Here is an 11,462-nt window from a genome sequence, read left to right as displayed (position 1 = left end):
GAAAACATCCCTGTTTCCCCAGCCCTGCACCCCTGGCTTCCCTCTGGTCCCTGGTGGAGCATCCTCTGTGTCACCAGCACTTGGCACTGCTCGGGGGCCAGTGCAGGTCCGAGGAAGTGGCTGCAGCCCCCCTGCCACCAATATGGGGTGGGGACAGCTTGCACTTGTACAAAAGCACCTCACCTGCCTTCCACAACAGCAAAGCAACAGGAGAAGAGCTCAGGATGGTTTTAGCTCCTGAAGGAGAAGTCAACAAGGGGCAGCAGACGAGACGTTGGAGAAATCGTTTATTGGCACGGTTGTTTCATTCACACACACCAAAGCTCCGTCTCACTGGTTCAGGATGCAGAGGTAAGGGGCTATTTTACAGTACAAGGGAGAGCCTGCTTCGCTTATTTCAGCCCTGTAGCATTAGCTCAGCAATATACTTTGTGCTCTAAAAGAAAATAAAAAGCTCTTTCACTATATTAGTGTTGGCAAATCGCATGATTCCTCCTACACTGCTATTACACTTCCCCCAATAACAAAAATAAGATATTTTTTTTTAACTTCCTTGCCACCTGTGGCTCAAAGAAAGCTTCAGTCGCGTGCAAGTTTGCCAGATACCTCCAAGCATCTGCATGAGCTCCCTGTGGCAGACCTGGAGAACATCACCTGCAGTCCCAAAGTACAACACCAGAGCAGCACCCTTGCCAAGGCATGGCCCGAGCTGCGTAGCCCTGGCCAAAAGCAGTTTGCCCTTCCCAGCGTGCTCCTGAATGCTGCAGGACATTCGAACAAAGCTCACGGAGCTCCAGCCAGGCCCTTCCCTAGGATCAATAACCCCAGATCACAGCAGAAAAAAAAAAGAAAAAAAAAAAAAATAATAAAAAACAACAGCAGCTGAGGAACGAGTGGTTTAAAAAGCAGCCGAAATAATGGAGCAGAGCAAGCGATGCAGAAAGGACGTGTCACAGGCAGGAGGGGCTGTAGGCAGCCCCACGTCAAGTTCATCAGTATGTTGTCACTAACAGGACTACGTTTAGCCAATTCCACAAGGCACACGCTCCCTCACCTACCCTGCTACCAGTCAGACCGCCCCAGCCCTGGGTGCACAAACCATGCCTGGATTTGCCAGCAGCCTCCGTCTCTGCTGCCCCACCAAATCCTTGCTCCCAGCACAAAGCTACTGCTTCCCTCCCTCCCAGTAACAAACTGGGCTGGAAGGGGTCTGGGCTAGCCGAAAACCACGGCACAAAGAGGCCAGCAAGCCCCTGAGCAGTCCTTTTGAGCAGGGAGTCCTGCGACCCAGCAGGAGCAGAGGGCTTGCAGACAGCAGCTGGCACCAGTACAGGGCCTGCCACCTCCAGCTCCATCATACAACTAAAAAATAAAAGTTAAAAAAAAAAAAAAGATAAAAAGCTTTAATAAAGTAACCTCAACTATAGTCTCTTAGAGAGGGGGCTCTGCGCCCAACCCGCTATCGGTTAAAAGCATCGGGGACTCGGGATTATTTGTGGTTTGATCAACTCAGCAGTGACGCACGAGGTTGGTTACATCCTCTTCCAGTATTGCTCCGTCCGGGGGATGCCAGCCACGATTTCGGACTCGATGCCGCAGTGGTCCTCGCCTCGGAGGATTTTGAAGAAGCCTGGAAGGACACCAGGGGCACGTCAGTCCTCCCACCAAACCGAGTGCCCAAGGAGACCAGGGAACAGGGGGGAAGCCCCCTCTTGACACCAATAGCGTTGTGCTCCTCACCGTTATCCCCCCAGTCGGTGTTCCAGGAGTTGGCAGCCAGCCAGTAGGGGGTCCCGTTTTCGACCCCCCAGCCCAGGATCCGGATCGCGTGGCCTCCGACCTGCTCGCCGGACACGTGCTGGTACACCCCTGCAAGGCAGCACCCCGAAACATCAGTGGCTTTTCCCCCCGTCAGAGCTCTGCCAGCCTCCAAAATATTCGATACGAAAACCCAGAGACCGGCTGAGAAAGGTGTTTTGGTGATTTTTGTTCTGGGGTTTTCCCTTTTTGGTTAAATGAACTCAAACCTGAAGCTAAAATAGAGAGATGGAGTTGAGAAGGAGGCACTCGGCAAGAGGCCCAGAGGCAGCGCAGCCCAGTGCAAGGAATTGGGGTCCATCTGCCAGGATTTTAACTAAAATCCTAGCTCCGATGCTATTTTGGGAGTTCCTTCTTGGGGCTTCCCTTTGAACCACTCTTAAAAACCTATTCCCCTTGCTACAAACCAATGGATAAAGGAGATGTTACCTGCTGGTGTTCTCACAACACCAAATACTGGAACACAAACCCAAGATCTCCCTTCACACTTGGGAACAGGGACACGGGGCCACGCAGGACAGACCCTATGGGTGAGGTAGGGACCAGCCTTGGTGCTGATGCTCACCAGACTTGTACATCAGGAAGTCCTCGTAGACAATAAAGGCTCCTTCCACCGGTCCGTTCTTGTAGATCTCAGCCATGATTTCCTTCTCGCTGTGAGGGACGCCGTAGGACGTGATGCCTAGCGAGGTGGAAGAAGTCCTACTATCAGCCCAGCCTTGTTGGGCCCACCAGATCTTGAAATGGCTGTGCTATGAGTGCTCAGTGTGCCCCTTCTCCACTTAAAGGTTGAATTCAAACCCTGGAGGTAAAGGCACAGCCCAGCAGGGGATGTGGGCTCCAACCATCCCTCTTCCCTTGGCTTAACCCAAGGGTCCAATTCTATACCCAAAGACCTATACCAGACAGTTTCTGTGGAAAGGGAAGTTCTCCCCTTCTCCAGATTCACTTCAAAAAGAAAAATTACTCAATGCTAAGACAAATCTGCAAGAAGCAGCCAGACAACCCTCAGCGTAGAGTCCCAGCTGCCACCAGGAGGGAGGAAGGAAGCAGATGTGAGGCCAGACTCAGCACCGTGCTCTTCAGCCCAGGTGGTTACCTCCTGCACCCACATTACCACAACCAAGAGGACCCATATCACCTCCTCCATCTCAATTAACACAAACGAGCTCATCAGAGAGGCTCACCAGCTCCAGGAACCACCCATCCTGAGGACGTTGGCCATAAAACTGCTTGGGAAGAGGTCTCATCCCACCCACCCCATGGAGTTCCTGCTGGGGGGCCACCTCCTTACCGTAGTGCTTGTCCTCCTTGTACGAGGGCGAGTAGCCAGGCTCACAGTGCCGGCTGCACCTGGGGGTTTCTCCTCCCTCCCCAGTGCACGGTGGCCGGGAGCCGTTGACGTGGTGCTCACAGGGTGGGATGGAGTAGGGACGGCAGCCTGGAAGGCAGAGGTGGCATGAGCTGGCTGTCCCCAAGCACCCCCCAGCCCCAGCAACCAAGCTTGAGAAGGCACCAGATGCCCTGAGCACAAATTATGATCCTTTTAACCCAAAAACCCCACAGATCAGTGGGGTGAGGGCAAGAGGAGGTCGTCACCAGATGAGCAATCGCTGCAGGTTTCCCTTTGGACCTGCTCCCCACCGCCTCCCTCTTGACAAGGTGAGGGGAAAGATGGAAACCTGAACCACCTTATGGCCCTGCTAGGAGGTGGTGGCCAAGGTTTCCAGTTGCTTTTGGAAGGGGAAACATGCCAGGAAGGCTCCTGCCGCCACCCAAAATGCATTAAAACTGGTCCAAAGCCAACAAAACATCCACAGACTGATTCATACATGCCCTGACCCCGGTTTTGTGGGGTGGTAGGTGTGACTACTGTGCCATATGGGTCTCTTGTCCCACACGAGTGACCAGGAGGAGCCATGGGGACAGGAGCAGTCAGCGGGGCTAGCAGAGGTGCTCAAGGCCATGGTACAGCCATGAGGACTCAGACCAGGCTGTCCTGAAGGGCACAGCCCCATAACCGAGTGGGGATGTTCCTCTTGGCCTTCACAAGGCTATGAGCCAGGACTTACCCACGTGGGAGTCGTAGAGGCCCCCAGACACGAGGCCCCGCTCTGTCCAGTACCTCCACGCACCAGAGGGGTAACCACCATTGCACCTGCGGAAAGAGACAGAAGTTTGAGCTCCAGCCATGCCGAGGAAGCTGAAGGTGATCCTTTAAAGCCTCAGGGCAAGAAGGAGCTAAGAGCAGCCACGTCTCCAAATCCCAATGCAGTGGGGCCTCCTCGCAAGGTCCCTGCTCAGCTTCTGCCCCCCCCATAGCCACACAGCTCAGACACCAAACTCCCAGCCCTGCTCCCAAAGACTGCAAAAGCCACAGGTGTAATACTTTTGCCAAAAAAAAAACAAGGCTTTGGGGCTACTGGAAGACCCTCCCTTTGGCCTGCTACTGCAGGACAAAGCCCAGAGGGGCCTTCAGGCCATGCAGTCACCTCCATGTTCCCACCTAACACTACCATCTACAGCACAAGCCACCGGTGGGGCTTCGTGCTGAGGGAAAAGACTTAAAAAAACAAGACCAAAACACTACCAGCACCTTCGGGCTGTGTCCCCGCTCCTCCCACCCTTCCTTGAAGCCAAAAAATGCCCCCAGCAGCTCACCCCATGCCGCACTCGAAGCCGCAGCACGACAGCAAGTCCTCCGCCGACACCTCCACGCTCACCTTGGCGTTAGTGTGGACACAGATCCTGTCCGAAATGGCTTCTACAGCACCAAAGGCCTGTGGGCAACCCCCCCCCAAAAAAAAAATAAATACAAGGCAAGGTAGTTAGGGTAGGCCATGGGAGAGAAACCAGGCAGATTTCTGTCCCCTCCTGGGATGGAGTTGAGAGCACCAAGCTCAAGACCGGCTGGGACAAACCCACTTAAAGTGCTAAGACATCGCAGAATCCCCCGTGCCCCCCAGTTTTAAAGCTCAGGAGCAAACTCAGCAGCCTGCTTGCTGTCCGCCAAACCCTGTATTGTCACGACCTGAAACCCGTGCTCTTACCCAGCAAGAGCCACAGGAGCCCTGGTCTCTTATCTCGCTGATGGTGGGACAGTTGGGCCACTGCTTCCGCGAGTCGAAGTTATCTGGCAAGTCCAGATCCGCAGCGAAATCTACCCTGCAAGGGAGAAAGAGGGAAGTCCTGTTATAGGAACCCCGGTGAAGCAGGACTGGGGGCAGTGCTCTCTTCAGCCAGCTCAGGAGGTGACCAGGAGGAGGAGTGCTCCCATTATTTGACTGCTGAAGGAGAATGAACACTCCTGAAGCCCTCAGACCAGGCCAGCAGCTCCTCCAGTGCTCTGAGTTTCGAGGCGTACAACTTATGAGATTGCTCAAGGAGCTGGCACAACACGGGGTAGAAGTTCCCCACAACACTAACCCCATGCAAAATGTCCACCAGGACATCACCAAAAAAAAGTGAGCTGCACCCAGGGGAACCCCGCTCACAGCCTGCCAGGAAAGACCCCCCAACCCACTGCAGATGCACCAGGAGCTTTTGGGGGCCCTCATCTTCTTCCCCCAGCACTCACCTCTCGGGGAGCTTGGGCCCACCTAGGAAGGTGCCACAGAGCTTCTTCACATAGCTCATGTCAGTGTTGTGGAAGTTGTGTCCTGCCTGGGGAGAGACACAGAGAGGTGCTCCAGATCTTCCTCCTGCTCTACGAGCTCATCACCAGTTACTACCCCAGCAGGAACCCGTGATGGCACCAGCTCAAAGGAGAAGCCAACTGGGACCAAACACCATCCCAGTCAGTACTCACCTTCCAGGTGGTGTTGAGCTTGTTGATGTGGTTGACCAGGTCGCTGGAGAGCGGCGGGTAGTAAGGAATGCTGCGGGCGTTGGCCAAGGCCACCAGGATGCACAGGATGGACACAGACGGCCACATCTTGGCTACGGCACGGGTCACTCCACCTGCAGCCAGATTTGGGAATCATTGAAACCTCCCCAGCGTGAAACCTCCTCAACGTGCCCGCACAAAGCCCCTGAAGACCCAAATTTACCCCAAAGATGAGGAGAAGACAGAGGAGCATGCTAATAATCCCCCCCTGCCACCCAGAAGCACATCGGACAAGGCACCCCTGCTCGGTCGTCTGCTGTGGGATTAGCAGCAGCAGGAAAAGTCCCTCTTGAAGCAGATCCAAGGGATTGAGTTTGGAGGGCATTAAGAGCTGTGTTTGCTTCCATAAAACCAAAGGCTAAGGAATAAATGATCAAACTGCAGGGCTGCAGCCCCAGGAAACTCGCCAGCCCCTTCCTTGCTGCGACACTATTTGAAGATGCCACTGCAGAGCATGTTGTTGGGGTTTATGGCCTCATTTTGGCCAGCTTGTGGCCCTGAGGACCCTAAATGTGCTCACATCACAGGGCGGGGAGCTCAAGCCCATGAAGAGGTGACCTGTGAGCAGCTCCCATCTCATGGGGACTTCTCAGGGGGCTTTGAGAAGCGGCAGCGTGCCAGGGAAGTCCCAGTTTGGGGAATGGAGACACGGGGGAAATACAGGGACACGGCAAGGCCTCAACACACCCACCCCATGCCAGAGCACAAGCTGCTTCCACATCCCCACCCCTGACTCGGGCACACCACAAGCTGCTCAACCTCTGCAAAAACATTCGGACGCCCTCCTCCACCAAAACCCCTCTCCAACCCCCCCTCCAGCAGCCCTAAAACCCTCAGATACTCACTGCAGCGCTGAGCAGCAGAGGCTGAGGCTCTAATTCCTACTCAGCTCAGCCAGCCGGGTGCGTAATCACCTTTGCAAGCCCAGGCTTAAACCCTTGTGGCCAAACACGCCGGAGCGGCCCCACAGCTCCCGTTGGCGGCTCTGCGAGCTATGGGGACACACGCGCACACATCTCCAGCCTGCCTCCACCCACTCACAGCCAAGTTTAGCCTTTCCAGGGAAGAAAGCCCAGCAGCAGTGTCCTACTTTCTGCCAGCAGCAAGCCCTGGCGCCTGCAAGCCTCCCCCTTTCATTTTTCTCCCCCATTCATCCACCGCTTATTGATTTTTTTTCCCCCCTTGGTGCTCAGCCCAAAAGCCGAGCTGAGTTTCAGCAACGCGTGGGGCCTCCTGCCCCCAAATCTCACCTTTTTGAAGGTGTTCCCAGCCCAATCACATCGTCTGGCCTCTCTGGGAGGCCTTTTCTGCATCGAACGGGTCTAAATGGGACCCTGCCCGTGGGGTTGGAGAGTCACAGCACCCAAACGCTGGTGGGCACAGCATGGATTTATCTCCCAGCACCTGGATAAAGCTGCAGCAGCCGGACCAGAGACAGATGAGTGGCACCCAGGGCATTTTTGTGCCCCAAGACGCCCGGTGCAGCATCAACCAAATGGGTTCAAACCTTTCTGTCCCCCCAGGATGAGCCCAGTCCCCCCCAGTTTACACCACCCCAGGTCAGGCAGCACAACAGCCTGGTTAATCCTCAGGTTTCAAGACCACACGGGCTGCACGCCTCCAGCTGCAGCCAACCGGGGACGGAGGTGAAAGGGGACACCGCCACTTGCAAGCTCGCTTACACCCCAAAACGTGGCTCGTGGCCAGGAGCAGCCTCGTCTCCTTGTGTGCAACCCAAACAACCCGCAGCCTGCCGGCCATTTCGGCAAAAAGCCCCCTCGCCGAGCCTGCAAACGGGCTGAGAGCGTGAATTTTTTGGGGGGAAAGACCGATGCTCTCGGCTGGATGACGCTATCCCAAGCTCTGCCGGAGGATTTGGGTGGAGAAGGAAGGGGAAAGCCTCGATCTCACGTGATTTCTTCCTCCCTGCCCCCCCCCCCCTTAGCTTTAACAAGCTCCCTGCGTGCGGTAAATCTTGGCTGCAGAGAGCGAATTTCCGCTGAGAGCGAGTCACGGGGGCAGCCTGCGGCCGCCAAAAACAAGCTGCTGCCTCCTGCCTTCGCCCTCTTTCCCCCCGAAAAAAGGCAGAGGAAGACGGCCCCCCCCTGCGGCTCCGTCACCGCTCCCCAGCGCCGCTATCTCCCCTGCGCACCCGTGTCCCCTCCCCGGAGAGCTCTGCGGCCATTTCAGCCGCCGCCACCCCGAAAACGGCACCAAAACCCAAACTTGCGCAAGGGCAGCTGTGCCTGCGGATCTCTGCTTCCTCCTGCACGCTGCTCCAGCCAGATCTTTTCCCTTTCCGGCCCTGGTTTTGGCCCCAGAGGTCTCCAAAGGGGGTGTCCACCTGCAGGCAGCCTCTGCTGCCCCTCCTGGCTTTGGCACCGTCCCCAAATGCGCCGGTTCTGCTCCTTTGCAGCTCTCCCAGGGGTGGTGCAGGCTAATTCAGCAGTAAAAGCCACGACTCACCCCGTTCACCAGGCTCTCAGTGCTGGAAACAAACAACACGCAAAGGCAAAGCTGGTTTTGGGGAGGGTCCCTACCACCAAATGCCCCTGTTCCTCGCCTGTGCGTGTGGAGGAACCGCCTGGTCTGTCCGAGCCCCCGAAAGCCCAAAAGGCAGAAGGAAATCCAGCCTGGCCTCGAGCACAGCCCAGTCCTTGCTCCTGCAGGACCCACAGCCCTAAAGCTTCAATATTACCCTGGCAAAGGTTGTTGGACTTCTTGAGACTCCACCTGGGCGATTCTCCAGGGTACAGGAGGGTGTTTGGGGCGTGCAATGAGCCCCCCGAGCTGCTCCACCGCCTCCTGGGCTGCAGCAAGCCCCCTGCCCTGCTGCTTTGGGCCCCAACGTATCCAGTAATGACATTTCTCAAAGGAAAAGCAAGGAGCTGAGGCCTGAAAGCAGCTGCCTGCTGGAGAACTCCTGCAACTCAGCCATCTGGAGGCTTGAAAACGAAGAAATTTGGGCTGAGCGCAGCCCTCGGCCTCACGGAGAGGAGCTGCAGCGAGCGAGGGAGGAAAGCAGCCGCAGCGAGACGGGTGTCTGCAGGGGGGGCAGGAGACACGGCCCAGCTGCTCTCCCCATCTCTCCTGATCAAATCTCGAAGGCAAAGGTGTTCCCCTGCTTGTTTTCCCACGGGCAGAGCTGCAAATATTCAGCCCGGAGCCGGGCAGGGTCACACAGAGGATGCTGAGCAAACCCCTCCACCGCAGCGCCCCACCGCAAAGGTCTTCTCGCCCCCAAGATCTGCACGTCAGCTCTATCTCAGCGGGCATTTCCCCGCCCTCCTGCCCCAGTCAGAACAGAAACCACACCAAAACACCTGCCCGAAGTGGGGGCTGGAGCCAGCACCCACTTCGGGCAGCTCAAGCCCTGAGATAAGTCAGAGCCCTGAAGCACCTCGTCTGGCCCCGAGCCCTCCGGGCATCCAGGGTGGCACCCGCCCGCCCTTATCCAAGGGGGTAAGGAAGATAAAAGCTGGCCCACCCCTTCAGCTGTGATACCCCCCAGCCCTCGGGGGCAGGAGGTGCTCAGCAAAGCCCTCGTCATGTGCTTTCCTCCAGCCTTCTGCCCCAAATGAGCTTTGTCCTTTGTTCTGGAGCCACAACAAAGCCGAGGGTCGGGACAGGGAGCTGGCCAGCCCAGCTGGGTGAGCTTGGTGGCCCTGGGGCACGCACCAGCCCCGTGGCGTGGTGACTCCATTCCACCTATGACTGCGTTAGGAGAATTGGATTTGGTTTTCGGCCTTTTTTTTTGGAAAAAAAAAAATTAATATATATATATATATATAATGCATCAGCCGCTCATCCCCACACCCAGCCCTTCCCAGGAAAGCCGAGCCGCTGGCACAGGCTGGATACCTGGCCAAATGGGAAGGGCAGCTTGATGCAAGCAGCCACGCTCACCTCTGCATCCCAAAGCCATGGGATGGGCGAGGGTGGCCCCTAAATGGCCACCCTCGTCCCCATCCCCATCCCTGTCCCCATCCCCGTCCCCGTCCCCATTTTCCGTCCCCATCCCCAGCCAGGCAAACATCACAGGACATTCCCTGTCGCCCTTCAGCCAAAACCCCGTCACCTTCTGCTCCCCTGTTAGGAAATCGGGGCGTCCTCCCCCTCCCTACCCCCTTGCCCTTCCCCTGCCCTTCCCCCTTGCGCCAGCATCCCTCCGGAGCCCCCAACCCCAAAACCAAACTGAAAAAACAAGCGCAGCTGCCAGCCCTGCCCCTGAATCCTCTGAAAACCCTCAGCACGGACCCCCCAAAGCCCCCCAGAGGCTGAACCCGTCCCTTCCCCGTGTCTCCCCCCCCCCAGGTCCTCACCGTCCCCTGTTGCGCTCCCGCTGCTCGCCCCGGCCCCGCTGCGTGAAGGGGCAGCTCCGGGCGGCTGAGTCACGGGCAGGCGGCTCCTTCTCTGCCCCTGCCCCTTTCCCTGCCCCTTTTGCCAGCCCCTGCCCCTTTCCCTGCCCCTTTCCCTTTCCCTGCCCGCCCACTGCTGCTCCCCGCCTCCGCTCCCCCCCGTGCGCCCTTCCTGCCTGCTGTCTGCTGCTCTCCTCCTCTTCCTCCTCCTCCTCCTCCTCCTGCTCCTCCTCTTTCTCCTCCTCCTCCTCCTCCGGCCCTCCTCCACCCTGCCTCCAACCCACCTCCATCCCAGCCGTTTCTCACCCCCATCCTGCCTAATTCCCTCCTCCAACCTTCCCAATTCCCTTCTGCAGCCTGCCTGCGACCTCTTCTCCTGCCTCCATCCCTTTTGCTTCCCTCCTCCATCCCACCTCCATCCCACCTCCATATCACCTCCATCCCACCTCCATCCTATCTCCACGTATAAAACCCACATATATACATTTTTCTCAGCCCTCTCTGGGAGAAAGCAGGGATACAACAAATTCCCCGCGAGCAGGAGCAGGGAGCAGATGCTGAGCCCTGCACACACTGCGGGAGGGATGCCACGAGCTTGGCTGGGTTTGGATGCGACGTGGGCCTTGTAGGAGCTTGCAGGGCACGAGGAGGTGCCAAGCAGCACCAGATAAATCAAACCAAATAAATTCACCCTCTTCTTCCCAGCTTCGTTCTGCAGAGCTTAGGCAAGGCAAGAAAAAAAAAGCAAAACCACAGAGCAATTGCATTTAATAAACTGAAACACACCAACAACTTCTCCAATAAACACTGCACAAACACTGGGGCATGTCCTTAAGTGTGTTTATGCTTCAATACACTGTGGGCAAAGGCCCTTGGACCAGCAGCTTCCTTTCAATATAATCTTTAACCAGCAAAGACAGCCTTGGCCGTGTTTTTCTCCGTGCTTTGGAAGTGAAAATCATCGCCAAAAAGCAAATAAATCCTTCGTGGCCTGCCCACACTCAGACTCTGCCTAACGCAGCGATCCCTCATGGTGCCAGTCCTTGGTTGCTTTTGCAGATATTTCCTGGCTTATTTATTTTGCCTTGCTCTGGGGCCTTTAGGCTCTCCTTTTTGATCCTCCCAGAGCAGCCACTTGTTTTTTGGCGAATGTTTCGTTGTCTTTTTCAAGAACTGAAAGCGCAAAGCAGGGCTTTGCATGGGGAGCTGGCCTCTGTCTTCTCTGAGGAAGTGATGAAGTCGCCGTTCCTTTTTTTCAGTCAATTTGGGCAGGAGAAATGTCCATTTTTGAGGTGGGTTCTTTTGGTAAACGAAACTGAATCCAGCCCAGAAAGGTTCTCCGTTAGAAATGCTTTCCAAGGAGCCTATAAATCCTTCATGTGCCCAAATCAGGCAGGGAA

At 56.3% G+C, this 11,462-nt stretch overlaps 1 protein-coding gene across 1 annotated transcript; it reads right to left on the bottom strand.

The window, feature by feature from the left end:
- Nucleotides 1–269: 269 nt before the first annotated feature.
- CTSB (cathepsin B) lies at nucleotides 270–10,148 on the bottom strand. Its single transcript, XM_084283452.1, has 10 exons — nucleotides 10,027–10,148; nucleotides 5,627–5,778; nucleotides 5,396–5,481; nucleotides 4,869–4,983; nucleotides 4,480–4,598; nucleotides 3,891–3,976; nucleotides 3,113–3,259; nucleotides 2,384–2,500; nucleotides 1,741–1,869; nucleotides 270–1,630 (listed from the first exon to the last, which is right to left on the bottom strand). Exons 2-10 carry the CDS (start codon nucleotides 5,750–5,752, stop codon nucleotides 1,533–1,535), a joined length of 1,023 nt encoding a protein of 340 aa, XP_084139578.1. The 5' UTR covers nucleotides 5,753–5,778; nucleotides 10,027–10,148; the 3' UTR covers nucleotides 270–1,532.
- Between the last annotated feature and the right edge of the window lie 1,314 nt (nucleotides 10,149–11,462).

This window comes from Netta rufina, assembly GCF_964035555.1.
Source record: "Netta rufina genome assembly, chromosome: 3".
In the NCBI taxonomy this organism is placed as follows: domain Eukaryota; kingdom Metazoa; phylum Chordata; class Aves; order Anseriformes; family Anatidae; genus Netta; species Netta rufina.
The sequence above is the reverse complement of the archived record's forward strand: the minus strand, read 5'-3'. Positions and strand labels throughout refer to the sequence as shown.